At 37.7% G+C, this 23,064-nt stretch overlaps 1 protein-coding gene across 3 annotated transcripts; it reads left to right on the forward strand.

Moving 5' to 3' along the window:
- Positions 1-32: 32 nt before the first annotated feature.
- On the forward strand, positions 33-22,852 carry TXLNG (taxilin gamma). Of its 3 annotated transcripts, none has more exons than XM_039339893.1 (10): positions 33-248; positions 3,352-3,658; positions 4,063-4,154; positions 5,432-5,602; positions 11,080-11,274; positions 11,623-11,742; positions 12,094-12,168; positions 17,421-17,513; positions 19,149-19,244; positions 19,800-22,852. In XM_039339893.1, exons 2-10 carry the CDS (start codon positions 3,445-3,447, stop codon positions 20,124-20,126), a joined length of 1,383 nt encoding a protein of 460 aa, XP_039195827.1. In that variant the 5' UTR covers positions 33-248; positions 3,352-3,444; the 3' UTR covers positions 20,127-22,852. The 3 variants fall into 3 exon arrangements, with proteins under 3 accessions (XP_039195827.1, XP_039195826.1, XP_039195828.1); XM_039339892.1 differs by lacking the exon at positions 33-248 and adding an exon at positions 2,578-2,929; XM_039339894.1 differs by lacking the exon at positions 33-248 and adding an exon at positions 2,966-3,162.
- Positions 22,853-23,064: the final 212 nt, after the last annotated feature.

A 23,064-nucleotide genomic window follows, 5' to 3' on the forward strand; every position in this document is an offset into this window, starting at 1 on the left:
GCGTAAAGGCAGACCCCGGATGCAGAGAAAAGCTTCTAGTGATTGGCTGAGTCCAAGGAGATATGGAGGGTTTCCGGTGCGGGCTGACTTGTTTGGATGCTGTCTTCACGTTATGGCGGCGCGCAGAGCCTTTCCAGCGTGTGTTTAAGGCAGTGCTGCCGCGGAGGCCAAATAGACTGCTGATCCTAAGCCGTCTGAAGGAAAGGAGGCGGTGGCGGCCCTACGAGTTGGTACAGGTGTATTCAAAGGTAAAATCTTGGGTTTTCTTTCCTACTTTGCTTATGGAGAAGGGCTCCAGTTGCAGGTGGTGTGCTATAGTTTCAGTTTGGGGAGGTATTTCTCCAATGTCTTTATATTCCCTTGGGAGAATGCCGCACCGGAGCAGGGACTGCTGGTGGGCACATCCTTCTCCTGGGAGAATCCGCAATAGAAAAAGGATTGGAAACTCGGAGCCATGTGCGCTTGTTCGCCGTGCTCTTTCTCCAACTAGCAAGGAGAGAAGAACACGTGGAGAGATGTCGAATCGAGAGTCGCCTTGGCTACTCGGTGCTCTAAGTCCGTCTGCCGCGAACTTCCCATTTATAAATGTCGATTCTGCTGCATCCAATCTTGATCAGTACTCTCGTGCGAAATCCAGTTTGCTGCTGTTGCAGTGAGAAGAGATGATGAGTCAATTATATGTGAACTCTTAAAAACAGGAGGGAGGGAGGGAGACGTTTGATACTTGAAACGACAGGCTGCTTGGGGCTTACCAGTTTGAAGAGATTGGCTTCTCTCTCTCTCTCTCTTTTTTTTTTTTTTAGGAAAAATCAGCTTGTCAAGGATAAGAAGCTGTCAAGGAGTAAACTCTAGCTGCAGTCTTCTCCTTTCTTCTGCCAACCAGAAGAGTTAGTAAAAGTACAGGGAGGAGAACAAAGTTAGAAAATTCCCCCAAGATCTCTCAATTGCCTGGTTGTCTTGAGTTCTGCTGCTTTTGGAGATGGAGAACCTGCAATCAAGAATAGGCAGCAGCTATTCTTTTCTGACTCATTCCTAGAACTAGGCCCACAGGGGCGATTAAAAAACAGTGGCATTTGCCTATTCATTTCTTTTCTCTCAGCAGAACAACCTAAAGAATTGACCATTGAAGGAGCACACCCATACTTTTTCATTCACTCTTTTCTATCTATACATGAACTAAATGTAAATAGTGAGCTTGGCCACAATATCCAGAAATAAATGACTTGCTTTCTTTAACTGAGTGGTGCAGAGTAAAGTAGAAAGTTAAAGAAAGATGGCTGTTGCTCCTTGAAGTAGAACTTGCTATGTCTGTGGCATTGCTGTGTTTTGTTACCTCACAAAATATCTCATGCATGGAGAATGTTGGTTAAAGTCCAACCAAGAAAAACTAGGTGTAAAAAGTAGGCCAGATGTGAAGCCATTATGGTGCTTGTTTTGTTAATGATGGTTAACAAATGACAGCCATTAGTCCTTGGTGCTCTCCAAACTTGCTTGATTGGTGGCAGATGTTCCATTACTTATGTAATATCATCACTACTAGCAAATGTGGGATTTGCTTCCTATTTATATACAGTAGCTTACCTGCCTGTAATGGGGGGGGGGTGTCTTTGTTGGTAGTTCTTTGATTATTAGGGTATTAAACTAGGAAGGAGCAAACCATATCCCCACCAACACTAACAGGACAAGCTACGATATATATCTATGTAAATAGGGAGTAAATCCTACCCAGGAGTAAGGAAATATTTGCAACCAAGCTCAGCACCAAAAATTCCACATTGGAATTCTGAGCTACATATATTCTCTTCTATTGGAACAGCTGTTGCATGTGATCATTATTTACAGCACAAATTCTCACTGGTATTGCAACCCTCAAACATGATCACTTATGAATAAAATTCATAGGCTTGGGGAGAGCAACAAATAAAATTTTGTAAGAAATAGTTGATTTGTTGTCTTTAGCCTTTCTCTTATCACTCAACTCTAAACATTTCTATTTTAAAAAGTAGAAATCTAAATTTTGGGAGATATATATACTAAATTTCATTAAGATGTTCACTTACAGAATCCTAGAACTGGAATTTAAAGAGATCACAAGCGGCATCTTAGTCCAACTTTCTGCAGTGTACAGGAAAAAAACCCATCCTTTGAGATGGCTATTTTTTTTTCTTTAAAACTACCAGAAATGAAGAACCCACAATCTCCAGAGTTATACTGCCTCACTTACAACACTTAGTGTTGTAATATTTTAATTTCAGGAAAAGTTTCCTTTTAATTAACCAAGATCTAGGTATCTCTTTATCATATACATTATTTCTGGACTTAGTTTCTCTGGCAATGGAACTTGATCATTTTCCCTATTGAATCCTTTTATGGGCCTGGACATAGGACTGAATCCCTCAGTTATCTTTTGTTCAGAGTGAATATGCAAAGCTCCTATAATTCCTATAGAAAGTTTAGAAATATCTAAACTTTTAAGGCAATTAAAACTTTCAGCTTGTTATAGCACACGTTTTTCGGGACTAGAAATTCAACCCAACTGAATTCCGTTGAAGGCGACACAGAGGAGAATCAGCCAGTAGCAACCTAACATTATAGGTGATTTAGGGCAAAGTGTAGAGAGCAAACATGAATTCGTGGCTTTTAAATCGAGCGAATAATAATATGCCGTCGTTTCGGTTTTCCGCGTTGCCTCGCCACGCTAGACGCTCATTTTCTCCGCAGAGATGGGAATAGGTGGTCGGCACTGCACGAATCCCTCCGCGTACACATTCTGCGTCTACTTTCGGGGCGGGGGTTTCAACCACAGCCGGGTGTTTGGGCGGAAGAGACAGGAAGTTCCTCCTGCGGCATTATTCTAATCCGCTTCGCTAAGCTTCCGGTTTCACAGTTCGGGTTCTTGGCGGAGGAGGTGGCTGTAGACGCTTTCTTGGTAGCCTGCTTATTCAGTCTCTTCTTCCCTACCTCCATACCTGGGCAAGAGCCCGGCGTTTGGCTGAGAGAGATGGGGCTCGTTATCCCACCGTGCCGCTTCTCATAGGAGCTCTAAAAAGCGGACCGGGGGGGGGGGAGTTTGTTCATAATCGGATGGAGCTCCTGTCTGTTTTTTCCTTTCGGCACAATTCTAAACGTTGAAGCAGTGAAGTTAAGGAGACTTGCCTCCAAGTAAGCATACGGCATTGCCCTAGGATCAACAAGGAGTGTGATTATTCCCATAGCATCTGCTCATCCTCTCCGTGCTGTATCACGTATAAACATGCTCAGTTTGTTGGTGAAACATACCTATTTTGGTGCCTTGAAAACTTAGAACAATGCGTTTTTTCTTTAATAATTTGAGTATATTTCTCTTCCCAGTGCAAGTTGATTACTGTGGAAAAATCAAAGATTTGTGGATTTAGAATTGGCGACTAGGATCAGTTGGAGGATAGCAAGCATACTACAAATACAATGCTACAGCAAGCAGAAACAAACTGTGACAGCAGAGAAAATGCAGATGCACAGGAAGTAGAAGATTACATTTCCAGAAACAGAAAACTGGTGGGGAAAGAATACTGTACCCAGGAGTTGCGAGAGGAAACTCCAGGGAGAGAAGAAATCCGTATTGGCCCACCTGATGGGCAGCAAGACTCAGAAAATGAGAAAAACAAAGAAAAAACTTTAGGTATTTATTGATATTGAAACATAGATTTTTAACATTGGTCATACTGTTCGTCTTTATTACATATTTAAAACTCCCGTGCTCTTAATAGCTATATGTCTTAAACTCAAATATTTTATTGAACCTTATTAAATTCAATTTTGATAATTAAATATATAGTGCTTTGCTAGCTCCTCTCTACATTTCTAAACTTCGTAGATAAAATGGATTTTTTATGTGGAAACTAGTATTTTTGCCCAGTGTGTTTATACTGTGATTATTCAGAAGTTTTTGTTGCCCATTCTCAGGCCTTGTCCTGTATGAAAAATGTTGTTGCTTTGGCTGAAATTTCCTCATATTTTACATTTTTTATTGTCAATATTCTAATCATGCTGCTCACTACTCTAATAATATTGTCTTGGTTGTAGGAAAAGAAGTATTGTTACTTATGCAAGCTTTAAACACACTTGCTACTCCAGAAGAAAAGCTAGCAGCACTCTGCAAGAAATATGCTGACCTGGTAATATATTTTAAATTTAATATTATAAACATGGATAGCATAATCAACCTTGACTGATCCTGGACAAACTAAGCAGGATTAAATCTGGCTAATATTTTAATGGGATTACACCAGGAAAACCCAGGATCGTAGACCAGACTGGGAAATCAAAGAAGCATTAGGAAACCACTGTCACATTGTCATGTCCCTCATAAGTTGGTGGAAGCTTGATTTTATATAAGCAACTACAAATTAATTCTGTCAAGAATATACCTAACTGGAATTTATCTAGTACATCTTGATTACTTAGAGTATTTAATATTAACAATAATGCAAAATTAAAGTCCTCTGGAAGGAAAAAACAAACTAAACAATTACCAAGTGTTTATTGTGTAATAAAATGTAATGCATTTGATAGCAGATCATTTATCTTTAGGACTCAGTGTCTTCCTTTAATGATCAAGAAATTAACATAGACAAATAGTATTTTTCCTATCCTATCCCGGTCTTTTGAAAAATGATTTTATTTCTTTATATAATCTAAACAGATTATATTATATTATATCATCATATAATCTAAAAGTCCAGGAAACACTTCCAGCTCTAAACATACGAGCGTGACTTAGTTTTCACCATACCATGTTCTGTGAATAAGATTCTCTGACTCTGATAAAAGTCAGCTGTAGAAGCTGGTGAAAAAAAATCCTGGTATCTCAGTGATAGGACAATCATTGTATGGCCTAGGATTGGAAGCAAAGCATGGAGCTGAAGTGATTTAATATCTTCATAATTTAAAAAGTGAACTAAACTCTAACAGATGTGCTACTTCCTGCATAGGTATCTTCACAAAATGCATTGGCATAAAGGAGTGTATTTGCTTGAACCAGTAAAATAACTCAGTGCTACTGATTTGTTGTTTTATACATATATGTGCATGCATAGCTGATCCTTTTCATTGGTATCCTAGCAGAAGACACTTTAAATATTTTTAAAATATACTTGACATACAAAAGTCACATTTTTAAACTGCAATTAAAGTTTATTATTTGGGAAAATAGAAAAAGAAGCCAGTGTTACCATAATAAAGATATGTGTAGTAAGAACTGAGTTAATAGAATGAACTGATTTTTGCTTCATCCTCCAGCATAGGTTACAGACTAAGGATAGATAAAACTGCATATTAGAGAAACTAACAAATTCAAATCACATGTTAGGTCTCAAATTGGAATACCAGAAGTTAAATATTCTCTTTAAACATAACTGATTTCAGATTTGTATCTTCTCTTTTTTTCATTTAGCTAGAGGAGAGCCGAAATGTTCAGAGACAAATGAAGATGCTGCAAAAGAAACAAGCACAGGTTGTAAAAGAGAAAGTACATCTACAAAGTGAACATAGTAAAGCAATTCTTGCACGTAGCAAACTGGAATCTCTGTGTCGAGAACTACAGCGCCATAATAAGACTCTCAAGGTTAGTTTTCTACAGTAATATATCAACAAAACTGAAACAAATAGTTCTCTTTAAAAAAGAAAAAGCCTGGATATAATGTTTTGGAGTTGTAACAAAATGGGACTAAGTGGAAGAGGATGAGCATCCTAGATAGGTTTGTATTTTTTGGTTCAGTATATACTTTAATCAGGTGTCTTTTCAGAATGGTTAAGATGTAGAGCTGCCTATTCCAAGTTGCCCATTCTTTCTTGATCCTGGTTTCCTCTATTTGCTAGCAGGAATTGGGATACTATGATGCTACTATTTGAATATTTGATATAATCTATCATGAGGCAATTAGAAAAAGCATTATATCCATGAGTAAATATTTTCAATTCCTATGAATAAATATTTCCTCTTCAGTTCACATTTTAAAAATGTTGGGATACCTTTGTTCTTTTTTTCTAGTTATTATAAATAGGAAAATAGTTTTATAGTAAATGATCACTTACAGAAGTTGGTTCCTTCCCTGCTTTTCTTGGAGTTTCATTTCTGTCACTGATTTTTCCCCAAGTTCCCCAAGTTTGTTGTGGGTGTGAGTATGCATGTAGATGAATGGTGGCCCTGTTATATATAAATTTATTATTGTATTTAGGGCATATGAATGTGAAATCTTTTTACTTTTTATGTATATAAACTGAGTGTGAATGTGTATTGAGTGTTTGGGGTATGAGAATGGTGGAGTCGAGGGTGGAGCCTGGTACCCCCTCTGCTGAGTGCAATAGCAAAAGTAGGGGGGGGGCAGGACTTACCCTTGGGCTTGGTTTGTATGGAAAGCGAGTCCGGTCAGGAAGGGAGAAGGCTGGTGAGGGTGGGGGTATTCCGGGGAGGGGAGAAGGTCGGAGCATCCCGGTCATGACTGGGATGGGCAGATATGGCGGGAGCCGAGGGGCAGGCCATCTTTGGGGAACGAGGACTCGCTATGTTAGAGCGATTCCTTGTTCCGGCCCCTCAAAAGGCTCATCCTGTAGTACTGGTGACAGGGGAGTACAGGGCCCTGATTGTAGGCTGCTGTTGCTTAATGCCAGGTCCGTTGTCAGCAAAGTCCCTCTTGTCCGTGATTTAATATTGGACAGCGGGGCGGACCTGGCATGTATAACCGAAACCTGGCTGGGCCCTGAGGGGGGTGTTTCCCTCTCGGAGATGTGCCCGGATGGGTTTGTGGTGCTTCATCAGCCTCGACATCAGGGCAGGGGTGGGGGAGTGGCAGTCATCGCTCGGAAGTCCTTGAGCCCTCGTGGGATTCCTGCCCCGGAGGTTGTTGGGTGTGAGTCCCTCCTATTGAAGTTGGGTTCACGGGTTCAGTTGGGCTTGTTGCTGACATACCTACCTCCCAGCTGCGTTGCAACAGCCCTGCCTGCGTTGCTGGAGTCAGTAGCCGGGTTGGCGGTGAAGTTCCCCAGACTTATAGTACTGGGGGACTTTAACCTGCCATCACTCGGCGATCGCTCAGAGGCGGCGCAGGAGTTCATGGCTTCCATGGCAACCATGGACCTGACCCAGGTAATTCAGGATCCAACTCATAGGGGTGGTCACACACTCGACCTTGTGTTTCTCTCGGGGCAATGGAGACATGATCTAGAATTAAGGGGAATAGAGATCTCGCCCTTGTCATGGACAGATCATTTCCTATTGAGGCTGGACTTCAGAGCATCACTCCCCCATCGCAGGGAGAGGGAGCCGACTAGGTGGTTCCGCCCCAGGCGCCTAATGGACCCAGATCGGTTCCAGGAGGAGCTTGGGGAGATACCTGACTCCCTTGTCCACAACTCGTCCGGGTCCCTGGTTGCGGCCTGGAATGATGTGGCGTCCGGGGCCCTGGATCGAATTGCGCCTTTGCGACCTCTCTGTGGTGGTGGTCCCCGGAGGGCCCCTTGGTTTACTGAGGAGCTCCGGGAGATGAAGCGCCACAAGAGACGTCTAGAGCAACGCTGGAGGGCCAGTAACTCTGAATCTGACCGGTCACTATTAAGAGCCTATCTTAGGACTTATTTAGTGGCGATAAGGGCGGCAAAGCGTGTTCACTTTTCCGCACTTATTGCGTCCGCAGAATCTCGCCCGGCCGCCTTGTTTAGGGTGACCCGCTCCCTTCTTAAAGTGGAGGAGGCGGAGGAACCCTTGCAGGGGAGAGCTGAGGAGTTTGTTCAGTTTCTCTCGGACAAAATCGCTCAGATTCAGAGAGACCTAGACTCCGACTGGGCAGTGCCAGCCGAGTTGCTGGGGGCTGGTCTTAGTCATGTTATCTGGAGCGAGTTTGAGCCTGTGACCCCTGTTGAAGTGGACAAGGCCGTGAGGGCAATGAATGCCGCCACCTGTTTATTGGACCCGTGCCCCTCCTGGCTGGTTTCTGCCAGTAGGGAGGTGACACGAGGCTGGCTCCAGGCGATAATCAACGCCTCCTTGATGGAGGGGTCTTTCCCGCAACCTTTAAAGGAAGCGGTGGTGAGGCCCCTCCTCAAGAAGCCTTCCCTGGACCCAGCTGTTTTGAAGAACTTTCGTCCCGTCTCCAACCTCCCCTTTGTGGGGAAGGTTGTAGAGAAGGTGGTGGCGTCTCAACTCTTGCGATCCTTGGATGAAACCAATTATCTGGACCCTTTTCAATCTGGTTTCAGGCCCGGCTACAGCACTGAGACTGCTTTGGTCGCACTGACCGATGACCTCTGGCGAGCCCGGGATAGGGGTTATTCCTCTATCCTGGTGCTTCTTGACCTCTCAGCGGCTTTTGATACTATCGACCATGGTATCCTTCTGCGTCGTCTCGGAGAGGTGGGGGTGGGCGGCACCGTATTGCGGTGGTTCTCCTACCTCTCTGACAGGTCGCAGTCGGTGTTGGCGGGCGGACAGAGATCGACCCCTAGGCGCCTCGATTATGGGGTGCCTCAGGGCTCGGTCCTGTCCCCCCTCCTTTTTAACATCTACATGAAACCGCTGGGTGAGATCATTCGGCGACACGGGGTGAGGTATCATCAGTACGCGGATGATACCCAATTGTATATCTCCACCCCGTGTCCTTTCAGTGAAGCAGTCGACGTGATGTGCCGGTGCCTGGAAGATGTGAGGGTCTGGATGGGGGTGAACAGGCTTAGACTCAACCCTGACAAGACCGAGTGGCTCTGGGTCTTGCCTCCCAAAGGCCAACTGGATGGTCCATCTTTAGTCCTGGGGGGGGGGCAAATTTACCTCCCTCAGTGCAGGCACGCAACTTGGGTGTCCTCCTGGACTCACAGCTAAATTTGGAACAACATCTATCGGCTGTGGCCAGGGGGACCTTTGCACAGGTTCGCCTAGTGCACCAGTTGCGGCCTTATTTGGACCGGGAGGCTTTACTCACAGTCACTCATGCCCTTGTCACCTCAAGACTGGATTACTGTAACGCGCTCTACATGGGGCTACCCTTGAAGGGCGTTCGGAGGCTGCAGTTGGTTCAGAACGCAGCCGCGAGAGCGATTGTGGGCGCGCCAAGGTACGCCCACGTGTCACCTATCCTCCGCAAGCTGCACTGGCTTCCTGTGGGTCTCCGGACGCAATTCAAGGTGTTGGTTATCACCTTTAAAGCCCTTCATGGCATAGGGCCAGGTTACCTACAGGACCGCATTCTGCCGCAGAGCTCCCAGAGACCGGTGAGGTCCCATAGATTGGGCCTCCTTCGGGTCCCGTCGGCCAGACAATGTCGGCTGGCGGGCCCTCGGGGAAGGGCCTTTTCTGTGGTGGCTCCGACCTGGTGGAATCAACTTCCCCCCGAGGTGCGAACTGCTCCCACCCTGCCGGCCTTTAAGAAAGCCGTTAAAACTCTCCTGTTCTGGCAGGCCTGGGGCTGATATCCCCGGGATATGATCGGACTCGCGGTATGATTGGATTATTTTATTGTTTTACGACTGTTTTTAATTTTGTATGCCGCCCTGAGTCCTTTGGGATTGGGCGGCATATAAATATTTGTAAATCAAATCAAATCAATCAAATCATCAAAATGGTTCTTGGTTTATAACATTAGGCCATGTTTGAATGTCGCTCATACAGACATCACTCTCAGTGATAAGCCATGATTTATCAATTACCTTAATTATGTTCATTTAGTGTACTAAGTTAATCAAATTGTTTTATTTGCTATTTCTCTAGGTTAAAAATTATTCTGAAGTCTTTTTAAAAAAACAAATTTTAAAGTATAATTAAATGGATATTTTTAAATATATACAGTTAAATAAATGATGCTTTAAAAAAACTCTGTAAAACCCTTTTAAACTATGAACTTTTGAAAAGTTTTAAAACTCTGTAACACAATACACCATTCTAAACTAGCCATGCCATAGTATCAAAGAAGGATTCTTCATGGTATCATTATCACTTTTGTAATTTCAATGAAGCTGGTGTTCTGTTCTTATCTCCTTCTGTGGAAATTTAACTTTCTAATAGATTCTATTTCACTATTGCTGAAATAAGAATCAATCTGATTTTGATTTTCTTAATCATCTTTTTTGCTCCTCTTGGCACTCTTTCTAGAGTCTCAATACCTTTCCAAGGCATTATAAAGTGAAATTAACACTTCACATGATCTTGATTCTGTCCCTCTGTTAATGTAGCCTAGGACTTCATTGGCTTTTTTTGACAGCTGCAGCACATTGTTGGCTCATATTTAAGTGGTTGTCCACTAGGACTACAAGATCCCTCTTGTAGTTACTGCTATTGAGCCAGATACCACCTGTTTTATACCTGTGCATTTGGTTTTTCTTGCCTAAGTGTAAAACCTTATCTTTCTCAACATTGAATTTCATTTTGTTAGATAGGGCTCATTGTTCAAGATCTTCTGGATCTTGAGCCTATCTTCTAGGATGTTGGCTATTCTGCCAGCTTGGTGTCATCTGTAAATTTGATGCATTCCCTACAATTCTTCATCTAAATAGTTTATGAAGATGTTACAGAGAGTACTGGGCCTATGTGATACTGTACTATTATGTGGACTTATAACAGCTAATTTGACTAGATTTTTTTCATGTTTGTCTGGTTGATATCAGGAACATGTCTTCTGTAGGGCGCAGTGTTCAACAAAGTGACTTCAAGTTAGAAACAGTTGGTCCCTCATTGCATAGAACAGTCAGCACTGAAAGACATGGACACTTTCAAGTTTCTCTGCTGACTTTCATCAGAAGCAATTCTAATTTGAAATGAAGTTACTTATAAGCAGCTTTCTTTTTCCAAGTTCAAGTCCACTGTTACCATATTTGTAATTTAGAAGCCTTATAAAAATGATGCCCCAGTTGCAATCAGAACTTTTAATGTATTGGTTCTGAAAATAAATCAGTCTTCATACATATTTGTCAGGTGAAACGATGAAAGAAATTGAAAACCAGTATAATTCTAATATTTTGAGATGTTAAGATGAAGCTGGGTTGCATTTTCTTACTGTGGCCAAAATCTAACTAAAAACATGTTTATAATTGGATTTTAATCTCTTTGGGGAAAAGGAAGAAAATATGCAACAAGCCCGTGAAGAGGAAGAGAGACGTAAAGAAGCAACAATACATTTCCAGATTACATTAAATGAAATTCAGGCACAGCTAGAACAGCATGGTGTACACAATGCAAAACTCCGCCAAGAAAATATTGAACTGGGGGAGAAACTGAAGAAACTTGTGGAACAGTATACACTCCGAGAAGAAGTAAGTAAACCATTCTAATAATATTTCATTACATTATAATACTCACAGTAAAACTTCAACAAATATCTCTCCAATGCTTAGGAACAGATTTAGGGAATAAGCTTCATCTACAGAGATAGATTAGGTGAAGAATTGGCCTAACATTATCCATTAAGCATCCGTGCTTATTGACGTTAGCTTATGTCTTCCCAAGCCTCCAAATCCAAATCACTTATATGTTTTACAGTTGAACATGGCTCATTATAAACAATGAAGTTCATGTTAGTTAATGATTGAAGGAGAGGGCACACGAAAGAAAACTAGCTTGTGGTTGGTTTTTAATTTGATTGTAGCTATGCTTTTCTCTAGCACATGGATAAAGTCTTCAAGCATAAAGAACTACAACAACAATTGGTGGATGCCAAGCTTCAGCAAACCACACAGCTGATAAAAGAAGCTGAAGAAAAACATCAGAGGGAGAAAGATTTTGTAAGTGTTTTTCAGAAAGCTTGAGATGAAAGAATTCTTTAGTAAGTTGTTAACAATATCAGTTTACACTTTTTATTGTTATAAGAACAAGCTGCAATCTATTTGGTTTTTGATTGTATTGTCAAGCTATACAGATTAATAGATTCTTAAATTATAAACAGCACATTGTGGAAGGATAACTTTGTAATAATACAATGTATAACATAGTTTTATGTATGCAGCTGCATGCCTGTTGACCCTCTTGCATTTTCCAAGTTACAGGTACAATTTTGCATAAGTGTGTACATATCAGAAATATAATCTGATATTAAGGTATCCTAGATAGAAAACAATATTTTCTTTTGTCCTCAGCTGTTAAAAGAAGCAACCGAATCTAGACACAAATGTGAACAGATGAAGCAGCAGGAAGCCCAATTAAAACAGCAGGTAACCAATTTAAATTGTGATTGGTAGCTTAGCTATTAATCTGATAAATGAACTTGGAGAAGTTTCTTAAAAATTGAAATTATTAAATTAGTAGATAGGAAGCCTAAAGCAATTCTTTGGTAAAGGAATACAATAATTAAGCAATTCTTTCCTAAAGCTCTAAGCTTCAGTGTCAGTCACCAGATACTAGTCACCCACTGCTGTTATAGCTTGAGGCTACATTAACAGGAAATTGCTTCTTTTTTTTTTATTGAAAATTTTTAGATTTTACAAAACAATACAAATCCCTTCCCCGAACCCCCCCAACCCTCCCCTACCCTCCCCCAACCTTCCCAGAGCTGAATACAGGCTTAATTAAAAAATTTTCAAAAAGTCTTAAAACAGATATAAACCATAAACAAGTCTAAATACATTGATTAAACAAGTTATAAAATAGTTAGCTATAATATATATATATATAAACAAAAATACAAGGAAATACAAGAAAATAGAAAAAAAGAAAAGAAGAAAAGAAAAAAAAGTGAAAAAATAAGTCTAAAAAGTCTATAAAGTCTATGAAATATCTTAAGTTTTAAATATACCGTATATTCCGGCGTATAAGACGACTTTTGAGAGCGATGAAACAGCCTCCGAACTCGGGGGTCGTCTTATACCCCGAGTCATTACGTTTATTTATTTATTTATTATTTCCGGCGTATAAGATGACGTTCTAGGCATGCGACTCGGTGTCGATCATCTTATACGCCGGAAATGACGTCATTTCCGGCGTATAAGATGATCGACACCAAGTCGCATGCCTAGAAAGTCATCTTATACGCCGGAAATGACGTTATAAACTACATTTATTTCCGGCGTATAAGATGACTTTCTAGGCATGCGACTCGGTGTCGATCATCTTATACGCCGGAAATGACGTTATAAACTACGTTTATTTCCGGCGTATAAGATGACTTTCTAGGCATGCGACTCGGTGTCGATCATCTTATACGCCGGAAATGACGTTATTTCCGGCGTATAAGATGATCGACACCGAGTCGCATGCCTAGAAAGTCATCTTATACGCCGGAAATGACGTCATTTCCGGCGTATAAGATGATCGACGCCGAGTCGCATGCCTAGAAAGTCGTCTTATATGCGACTCGGCGTCGATCGTCTTGCGACCCGGCGTCGAACTCGGGGGTCGTCTTATACGCCGGGTCGCCTAATACGCCGGCATATACGGTAAGTTATTAAAAAGCTAAGTGATATTTTTTTATATCCAACTTATATTGTATAAAGTCTATCCATTTTTTCCATACCAAAAAATACTTCTCTTGCGATTGGTCTTTCAAGAAAGCCGAAATCTTTGCCATTTCCGCCAAATAAGAAACTTTAAAAAACCACTCTTGCAAGGTAGGCAAAGATTCCTTCTTCCAACATTGCCCTACTAACAACCTTGCCGCTGTGATTAAATTTAACATCAATGTAGTCTCTTTAGTATCACAATCAGTAACAATACCTAACAAAAACAATTGTGGGGTAAATTTTACCCTTCTTCTAAAAATTCTTTGGATATTCCACCATATCTTAATCCAAAAAGCTTTTATGTTTTTACATGACCACCAAATATGATAATAAGTAGCATCCAAACATCCACATCTCCAACATTTAGGCTGTAAGTCAGGATACATACGAGACATTTTTTGTGGATCAATGTGCCATCTATAAAACATTTTATAAAAATTTTCCTTTAAATTTTGGGCTTGTGTAAATTTAACATTCCTCACCCAAATAGTTTCCCAAGTATCTAATAGAACCGGTTCTTCAAAATTTTGTGCCCATTTGACCATGCATTCTTTAACTAATTCTGCTTCTGAATCCAATTCTACTAACACCCCATAGATTCTCTTAATATGAGTTCGTCTTTGATCTTTTATTTGTTTTAATAAATTCTCATCTTCTCTAAGTAAACCCACATTACAATCTATCTTCCACCTCTCCACTATTTGTCTATAATGAAACCATGAATAAATAATATTTTCTTGTATTAAATCTTCCAGGGATTTTACTTGCCAATTTTTACCATTCCATCTAAGTAGTTGTGCATAAGAAACACTATCCATCTTGACTCCTCTCCTTATCCCTTCTATCGCATGCCCTGGTATAGCCCATAACGGAATTTTAAAATCACTTCTATAATATTTCCTCCAAACTCGAAGTAAGGAAATCCTTATAATATGAGATTTAAAGACCCTATCAACCTTTTTATTAAAAATTAAATAGGCATGCCATCCAAAAAGTAAATCCCAACCCTCCAAGGGGAGTATTTCTACATTTGTTAAATTAACCCAATCACTTATTGATGTTAAAGCCACAGCATCATAATACAATTTCAAATTCAGTACCTTGAGTCCACCTCTCTCTCGAATATCCTGTATAATTTTAAGTTTTACTCTTGGTTTTTTCCCTGCCCAGATAAATTTGTTAATACCTTTCTGCCATTCATTTAAATTAACCTCATTCTTTAAAATAGGTATCATTTGAAACAAGAAAAAAAACTTTGGCAAAACATTCATTTTGATCGCCGCAATTCTTCCCAAAAGAAATAATTGCAACTTCTCCCAATTTTCCAAATCTCTTCGTATATTGACCCACAGCCTTTCATAATTGTTTTTATACAATTTTGCATTAGAAGCAGATAAAATAACCCCCAAATATTTTACCTTATTAACAACCTCAAAATCTGTCAACTTAACCAAGGTCTGCTTGTCCAAATTAGTCATATTTTTAGGCAATATTTTAGTCTTATTATTTATTTTAAAACCCGAAACCTTTCCATACTGATGTATTAATTGTAATAACTCTATTACAGAATGAGTAGGTTGAGATAAGGTAACCACCAAGTCATCTGCAAAAGCCCTTAATTTGTATTCTTTTTTATTAACTTCTATTCCTTTTATTTGCTGTGATTCTCGAATTTTAATCAACAATATTTCCAAAGTTAAAACAAACAGCAATGGTGACAATGGACAACCCTGTCTAGTCCCCTTCTCTATTGCAAACACCTCTGACAAACCCCCATTAACTATAAGTTGTGCCGTTTGCTTTTGGTAGATAGCACCAAAAGCTTGTAAAATTTTTTCTCCAAAATTCATTTTCTCAATTAATCTTAACATGAATTGCCAATTCAGCTGATCAAAAGCTTTTTCAGCATCTAAAAATATCAATCCTGCAGAAACTTGATTGTTTTTATCTAAATATTCTAATAAATTAATAATCTGTCTGACATTATTCTTCATGTACCTTCCGGTTATAAAACCCGTTTGGTCCATATGTATTACATGATGCAAAACCCTCATAAGCCTGTTAGCTAAGATTTTTGAAAAGATCTTATAATCTACATTTAAGAGAGATATAGGTCTATAATTCTTTGGTAAAGTGAGGTCTTGATCTTCTTTTGGAATCAAAGATATAAAAGCTCTACCCCATGACGGGGGAATCTCTGAACCCTGTAGTATATTATTAAAAAGCTCACTTAAAGGTTGAATCATCTCTTGTACCAATGTTTTGTAATAAATAGATGTCAAACCATCCGTACCCGGTGCCTTACCTAATTTTAATTCTTTAATTACTGTCTCAATCTCCTCACTGGTAATCAAACCATTAATTTCTTGTTTCTGATCTTCTGTTAATTTAGGAAAGTTGGCTTCATTTAAATAATTATCTCTATCTAAAACCTGTACTTTAGTACTCATATATAATTTTTGGTAATAATCTAAAAAGGATTTCTTAATCAACTCCTTCTGATATACCAATTTACCATTATAATTTATTTTATCTATAGTTCTCTGTCTCTGCCTCTTTCTCAATTGATAAGCCAACCATCTCCCTGGTTTATTGGCATTGCAAAATGTATTTTGTTTCATATACAATAAATTAGTTGCAGTTTGATCAGCCATCAACATATTAAATTGTGATTTAAGCAATTTTATGGATTCCTTAACCTTCTCATCTGTAGGATTTAAAATCAAAGCTTTTTCTTTTAATTTAATTTCATTTTCCAACTCCTTACGTTTCTGCATCTGCTTCTGTCTATAAACATTGTTCATTTGTATCAAGACCCCACGCATGTAGGCTTTACCTGCATCCCAGACCATTGACATTGAAGTTCCCTTAACAGGAAATTGCTTCTGTAACCCTTAAGTTTATGTGGTTAATCTTACCTCCAAAGTAATTCAAGTTGTTGCAGGCCAAGTCCATTTAAAATATGTATATTTACTGGCTGATTTCATAGACAAACCAGATTGAGAAGAGGTTTTTTTATAAAGAGCATAAATATAGAATTCATATACAAAATAGACAATTACAATTATATTTCAATTTTATGGCAATTTGTCTTGATGTGACAGGGAAATTATTTTTCCCAAAGTAGCTCTATTTTATTCATCCTGCTATGTAGAACTCTTTTTGCTGAAATACTATATCAGATGAACTTCCAAAAATTATGTGATAAACCCACTTACAAAAACACGTTTTAAACTGTCCTTGAAAATCCAGTGGATTAATCTTTATTCTTTTATTGTTCAGCTAAAATCTGTCCCTACAAAATTATTCATGTCTTCATCTGTTTAGTTAACATATTCTCTTCTTTTATTTCTTTGTTCCCTTGTTCTAACCAACACTCCCCACAGTGCTTATCCTAAAGTAAATATATAGTCAATATAAAGAAATAGCACAAAAAGCAAGCCACTAATTGCACAAAACTTTCCTGTACTTGTGTTGTTATTTGATTGTGAATTTATTGTATAACCAATATTCAAATTATTTTGGGGAGAATTAAAAAATGAAGTAAAAATATGATTCAGTGCAGATAAAAGGATGTATTTAAGGTGATATATACATGTTCTTACTAAGTTAAAATTTGTATTTTAAGTTCTTATTTTAGTATAACATTATGAAGGCATGTTTTTGGGTCGGACTTTGGAATGAAACTACATAAGGATGGAAATCTATTTCATCACACCAGTGTTTTTGAGTGTGTTATTTTGATATAATCTTATTACAGAGACTTGTACCTTAGCTTTTATCTTTTGAACGCTAATGGGTCTTTAAATCAATCTAGACAATGTACACTTTCACATAAGACCAAATCATCTTTTAATTTTTTTTTTTGCTATTTTCTACACAATATCATCTGTAATGAGTAACTAGTGTATTATGTAAATAATTCTAAATTATGTCTCTAAATTAGATTTAAACATTGTTACTTTTAGCTTTCTCTTTACATGGATAAATTTGAGGAATTCCAGACAACTATGGCAAAGAGTAATGAACTTTTCACAACTTTCAGACAAGAAATGGAAAAGGTACTTTATTTACTTATCTATTTGCCACAAGAAAAATTTGTAATGTTTCTGATTGTCTATGTATTAATGGATAATTAAACGTCACTGAACTCGGTGGAGTTCACTTCAAGGAATGACAGATATATCCAGTTGAATCTTCTCTCCTTGGAAATTATATTTGTTTCATCTCATCTGAACACTACTTCATGCATTACCTTGAGTTTTTTAAACATCTCACCTGTTTTTGAGATCCTTTTCCATTCCATCATTTTTTTTTTTCATTTTCTCTCATTTCTCTCATTTCATTCACTAATTTTGACTTTATTATATATTTCATCCCTGTTCAGTCTCCTGCACTTTCCCTAAATGTGATGGGCATTCACCTTTCTATTAAATTCACATTCATTCAGTATCCATTCATTCAAGACTCTCATCACTTCTTATTTTATCACACATATTTAACTACCTATTCCCATGCATTATTTTTATGTCTCTTCTGACATGCCTAACTCTCCGTTCCATAGAGCATATACAGAAGTATAATTTTCAATACAGTACAATATCCAGCTAGTGTGCGGTCCTGCTCACAGAAACACTGTGGTTTAGTGGGTTTATTAATATTCCTCCACAATTCTCTCCACCAAAAACCCAGAACTGTCCCAGTTAAGTCCATCCCCAAGCAGACCAATGCTAGTCAACAGAGCAATGGCCAATGAGTCCACAAGGCAATTGAAAGTTTCCCAATCAAAATAAACCCATCAGGCAAAATTAAATCCATAATACAAGAGGGTTCACAAGGCAAGAAAAGTCCAGAGTCCCAAGGACACAATTCAAGTCAAGGCATGTTGTCAATCCAAAGCAAGAATCACAATAACCAGAAAACACACTTCTTTTTACAAGAAATCTGGCTGATCTTCTCTGCTCCTGCCTTTTCTCTGCCCTATGTGTTCTTGGATCAGGTGCAGAAGGCAGTTCCTCTTCCTCATTACTGACCAGCTGCAGCTGCATGCTTTTTCCACCTGAAGCTTCAGAGCTATCATGCTGCAGCTGTGCTTCAGCCAAATCCCTCTCAGACGGCTGCCTGGGGCCATTAACTAACTCCCCTCCAGACATGCCTGGAACTGGTTCATCTTCCTCTGACCTGATATCTGGAGAGATGTCTGGGGAAGGATCCGGGGGAATCGTCATGGCTATTTTTAATTATTTCAATAAACATTCATTTCTTGCAACAGACAACATTCTATCCACTACCTTTCTCTTGAAATTGTACACCTTATTTTCTTTCCCATCTTTAGTAAAAAAAATTGTCAAAATGTACAAATTTATCTATTTTCTGTTTTTTGCCATTTGTGTGAAATTTGCAATCATTTACCCAGTTATCTCAGTCTTTGGTTAATTTTCTCATGCATGGTGCCAATTTTATACAATTATCTTAACATTTGCTATAAATTATTTGGGTTCTCACCATTTATTTTTGTTTGTAAAATGATTATATACTTTGTTTTAAATCTTGTGAAAGAAAAGCAATTAATCTTTTTAAAATAAAAACTAGATTTAATCTCAAGAGACTGAGCAATCTGGGTACTGCAGTGAGAAACAGTAGATTAAAATGTTCATTTACAACTATTTGCTAAAAATCAGTGTAATTAATTTCAGATGACCAAAAAAATAAAAAAACTGGAAAAAGAAATAGTAGTGTGGCGTACAAAATGGGAAAACAACAACAAGGCTCTTTTACAAATGGCTGAAGAAGTGAGTATCGATTTCCATTCTTAAAAATCAAAATTCTATTTTTAGTTCTTATTTTATAGTCTGAACTAAATGAAACTCAAAAGTTACTCAGTGATTAATTATAAAACAGTATTTCAAAGAATATAATGTGACTTACAGGGTCTGCTTATATTTTACATTGAAATTTTGCTAGTGCTACATTCCATAAAAAGATGTTGCCATCTTCATAATAAAAAATGTATTTCGTTTGTATCTGAATGTTTTCAATCATCAGGAAAAACACAAAGTTTTTTGTTTGCACAAAATAAGTTGTATATCACTTTTATTTAAACCATCTAGTGATAGGGAGTTGCAATAAACTCTTCAGATTAAAGAAGGGGACTTTTATATGGGAAAATAGAACTTGAATATACCAAGAAAAGGGAATTGGAATTGTGGTCCTCTTAAATGACAGATTTTGAAGCCATAACTGGCCAATAAAAAGGTTTTGTAGTTTCCTCATTGGCTGTTTTAATAGAATTGAAATACATTGTGTAAGATTCTTCTGGGTTCTCTATACTATCTTGTTTATTACAGAAGACCGTTAAGGACAAAGAATACAAAGGTTTCCAAATAAAACTGGAGCGTTTGGAAAAGCTATGTAGAGCTCTTCAAACAGAAAGAAATGAGTTAAATGAGAAGGTGGAAATTCTTAAAGAACAGGTTTCTTCAAGAGAAGCAGATGTGGATCTAGCTGTACCTGTATTGCAATCATGCACGCTCAACTCTCATGAGAAGCTGGAGATTTCTACTAATAAAGAACAAGAAGGAATCCAACCAGATATCGAAACAAGAGCGGCAAATGAAGGCTCTGAAAAAACTGTCAATTTGGTTTCCATTCCTACCACAGATTTTGTTGACTAAAATGTAAACACTGTGTTAAGAGATATATTTTGTGTATAACTTTAACTGGTGGTGGTAACTATTAGTTTTGTGGTGAAAATTTTCTTACTTTTTCTACCATATCTGTATTTTCTTAGAACAGAACAGAATTTGCCTGGTACAGGAAGCTGCATAGCAGCTATTGAATAGCTTATCTATAAAAATAATCCACAACTATATTGCACATTTGCATTTTTTTTACAAAAGAACCCCATTAAGGATGCATGCAGTGTTTTTCTTCTTATCCAGTAATGCATTACTGTGTCATCTAAGACCCACATACAGTTTTGTCATCATGTTAAGGGAACAACTTCGATCAGTCTTTGATTGAGCTTAAATCTGTGTAGTAAATTAAAATTTAAAGCTGAAATGAGATTACCAAGCAGGCCAGTAAAATACATTGTGGCATGTGACTGGCCATACTGATATGAAAAAGCTGAATAATCTTACAGGGTTTAGCGTAACTGCTAACTTGCTCACAGCCATGATTTAACCTTGCAACTGGAAAAACAGGGTGTTACAATTCATATTTCTCAGGATTGTCTGATAGTCAATATAAATTAAGTAACTGTTCTTTCTGTTAAATTGAAGGAAATAAGGCAGAAAACAAGCATTGGTAATTTGTCTAAATAGTCACTAACCTAAATCTGGATGTATTTTGAATGCACTACTCTTGTTGCAATGATTTTTTAAAAATGAGCTGTAATATAAAAACTGGTCAGCTTATTAAATGCAAGAAGATTTTTGGTAGTGGTTGCTAGATTAAAATATATAATCTATGGGACAGGGCTTTTGGGGAATTCTTTTTTTGCCTACTTATTAGTGTGAAATAGTGAGCATATATAAATGCACCATCATTTAAAAATGATTGCAATGAACCACAGTACAGGAAATCCTAAAGTGTATATTTCATAAGATACACATTCTTATAAAAACTGGTTTATCCATGATAAAGTGAATAAATTATATAATTTCTGTAATCCAAAATACAGGAAAAACATTCTGGTCTCAACTATTACTTTTGTAAAATGAAATGTCTTACTAGACAAAACATACACATAAATGGAAGTGCCTTCTGATATCTGAGTTACTTTGAATTTGGCACTTCAGTATTTATGTTCTAATAAATGCACAGCATACAAGACTATACTTTTTTATGGTTAAAATTATGAATGTAGGTCAGTTGCAAAAGTTGAGGTATCTCCCATAATCTGATTTTTTTTTTTTTTTTTTTAATAAAAAAGGGACCAAAAGAATGCTGCTAGGTTACATGCTGCTGTTAACTCTGCCTACATACAGTATATCAGCTTTCTAGTTGTTCTGTTTGGAGAAATGTAAAACACAACAAATTCTGGTACCTAGTTTGGATTCATTTTCTTGAAGTTTTTCTTATTTAAGTACATTATTGATAAATTCTCTCTTTATCTGCCTGTGTACTCTTCTCACAGTTTAGTTACAAATTATTTGAATTTGAAGCTTTACTGATTTATTATCCTTCTTATATATTACAATATACAACATCCTAATTGAAACAAAGATTGAAGAAAACCTTTGGAATATTTTGAGCAAAATCACTTAATATTAATAGTGTACTTGGAAAGTCCTGAATTGGAAACTGGCCACTTGTGTTTTGTTTCTTAAAATATATTTGCATTTTCTTTTGTATGAATTCCAAGTTCTGTAAGGTAAGCTGTTGATGTATAGTGGAAAATACAAAATACAAAGCCCAATTACGCTGTCATCAAATCTACAGCTATAATTGCAAACACTTTCAGCTTGTAAAAGAGCACAAAACAGCTGAGAAATAGGATAGTGAAGCAAATGCATGTTGAAAGTAAAAACTGCAAAAATATTCCCTGGCAGATATTATATTTTAATTAGTTTTACCTGTGGCTGCAATTGGTCTAATTGTAGGCAAGGATAGGGTTTGTTTAACCAGTTGCAATTATAGATGCATAAAATGAAGCTATTGAAATAATGACGGCTTTTCAAAAAAAACTTGCTCATGCAATTTTTCTTCAGTCTAAATGTGGGTTTTTAAAGTCTCAAACATTCCATGCATTGAACAATAGAGGGCTAGTACAGGACAAGCTCATTACTTGTCTCTTTTGCCATACAGTGGTATGCTGCACTGCCATTTTCTGTTGATTTGTTCAATGTATTTTAGTTATACAGCTCATGCTTATTATAGGCAGCTAGCTGTGTGTAAATTGATAATCATGTGCTTATAAAAACTGAAAGCTATTGCTTATACCTCCAGTACTTTATACCTGCAGTTGATTTGCATCCAGTGTGTTCAGTATAGGGGTGCACAATTTTTACTATTGTGTAACTTGGGCTTCAGATAATAAATAGCTAAGCCCTAGAATTCTTTGGAACATAAGTATATACATGCACATTTTAGGGCTGAATCTTTCTAATTCATTCTTTTCTTACACCTGGTTTTGTTGCAGTTCAATTCTCAGGTGTTACAGAAAATCTACCTCTTCAGACCATAGATGGAAATAACTGTGAAAAGTGATGCAGAACTTTAGCTTGTGCTGAATGCTGCTTTATTATTGCAACCCATACCCATGAAAAATGCTGACTAAATAGGCACTCTTGGTTTTTGCTTTTCAGGAACATTTTGTAGAAATTTTTCACTAATGTGAAACTGAAATTTTATCTACTCCGTTCTGTGTAGATTAAGTAAATATGTGTGCTTAATATATTAGACTCTTGTGTATTTTATTCTAAATTAAGATTGATTTTGTTTTTCTCAACATCAATTTTTTTCACAGATGTATAATCATCATCACATTGTTGCTTGAGTTAAAATGCCTTAATTGTTATGATGACATTCAGTTTTGTGTCTCTGGTTTGGTACCAAAAAAAGTTAGAATAGAAATTAAAACTCTTGAGAGTTGAGTGCCTGAATGGA

This window comes from Crotalus tigris, unplaced genomic scaffold (assembly GCF_016545835.1).
Source record: "Crotalus tigris isolate CLP2741 ecotype Arizona unplaced genomic scaffold, ASM1654583v1 scf7180000017740.3459589, whole genome shotgun sequence".
NCBI lineage: Eukaryota > Metazoa > Chordata > Lepidosauria > Squamata > Viperidae > Crotalus > Crotalus tigris.

What these genes read in the sequence shown, in the direction of transcription:
- TXLNG (XM_039339893.1), top strand. Translation starts at nt 3,445, where the DNA reads ATGCTACAGCAAGCAGAAACAAACTGTGACAGCAGAGAAAATGCAGAT. An exon ending in AGTATACACTCCGAGAAGAA is followed by an intron (nt 11,275 to 11,622) that starts GTAAGTAAACCA and finishes GCTTTTCTCTAG; the next exon opens with CACATGGATAAAGTCTTCAA. An exon ending in TCAGACAAGAAATGGAAAAG is followed by an intron (nt 17,514 to 19,148) that starts GTACTTTATTTA and finishes AATTAATTTCAG; the next exon opens with ATGACCAAAAAAATAAAAAA.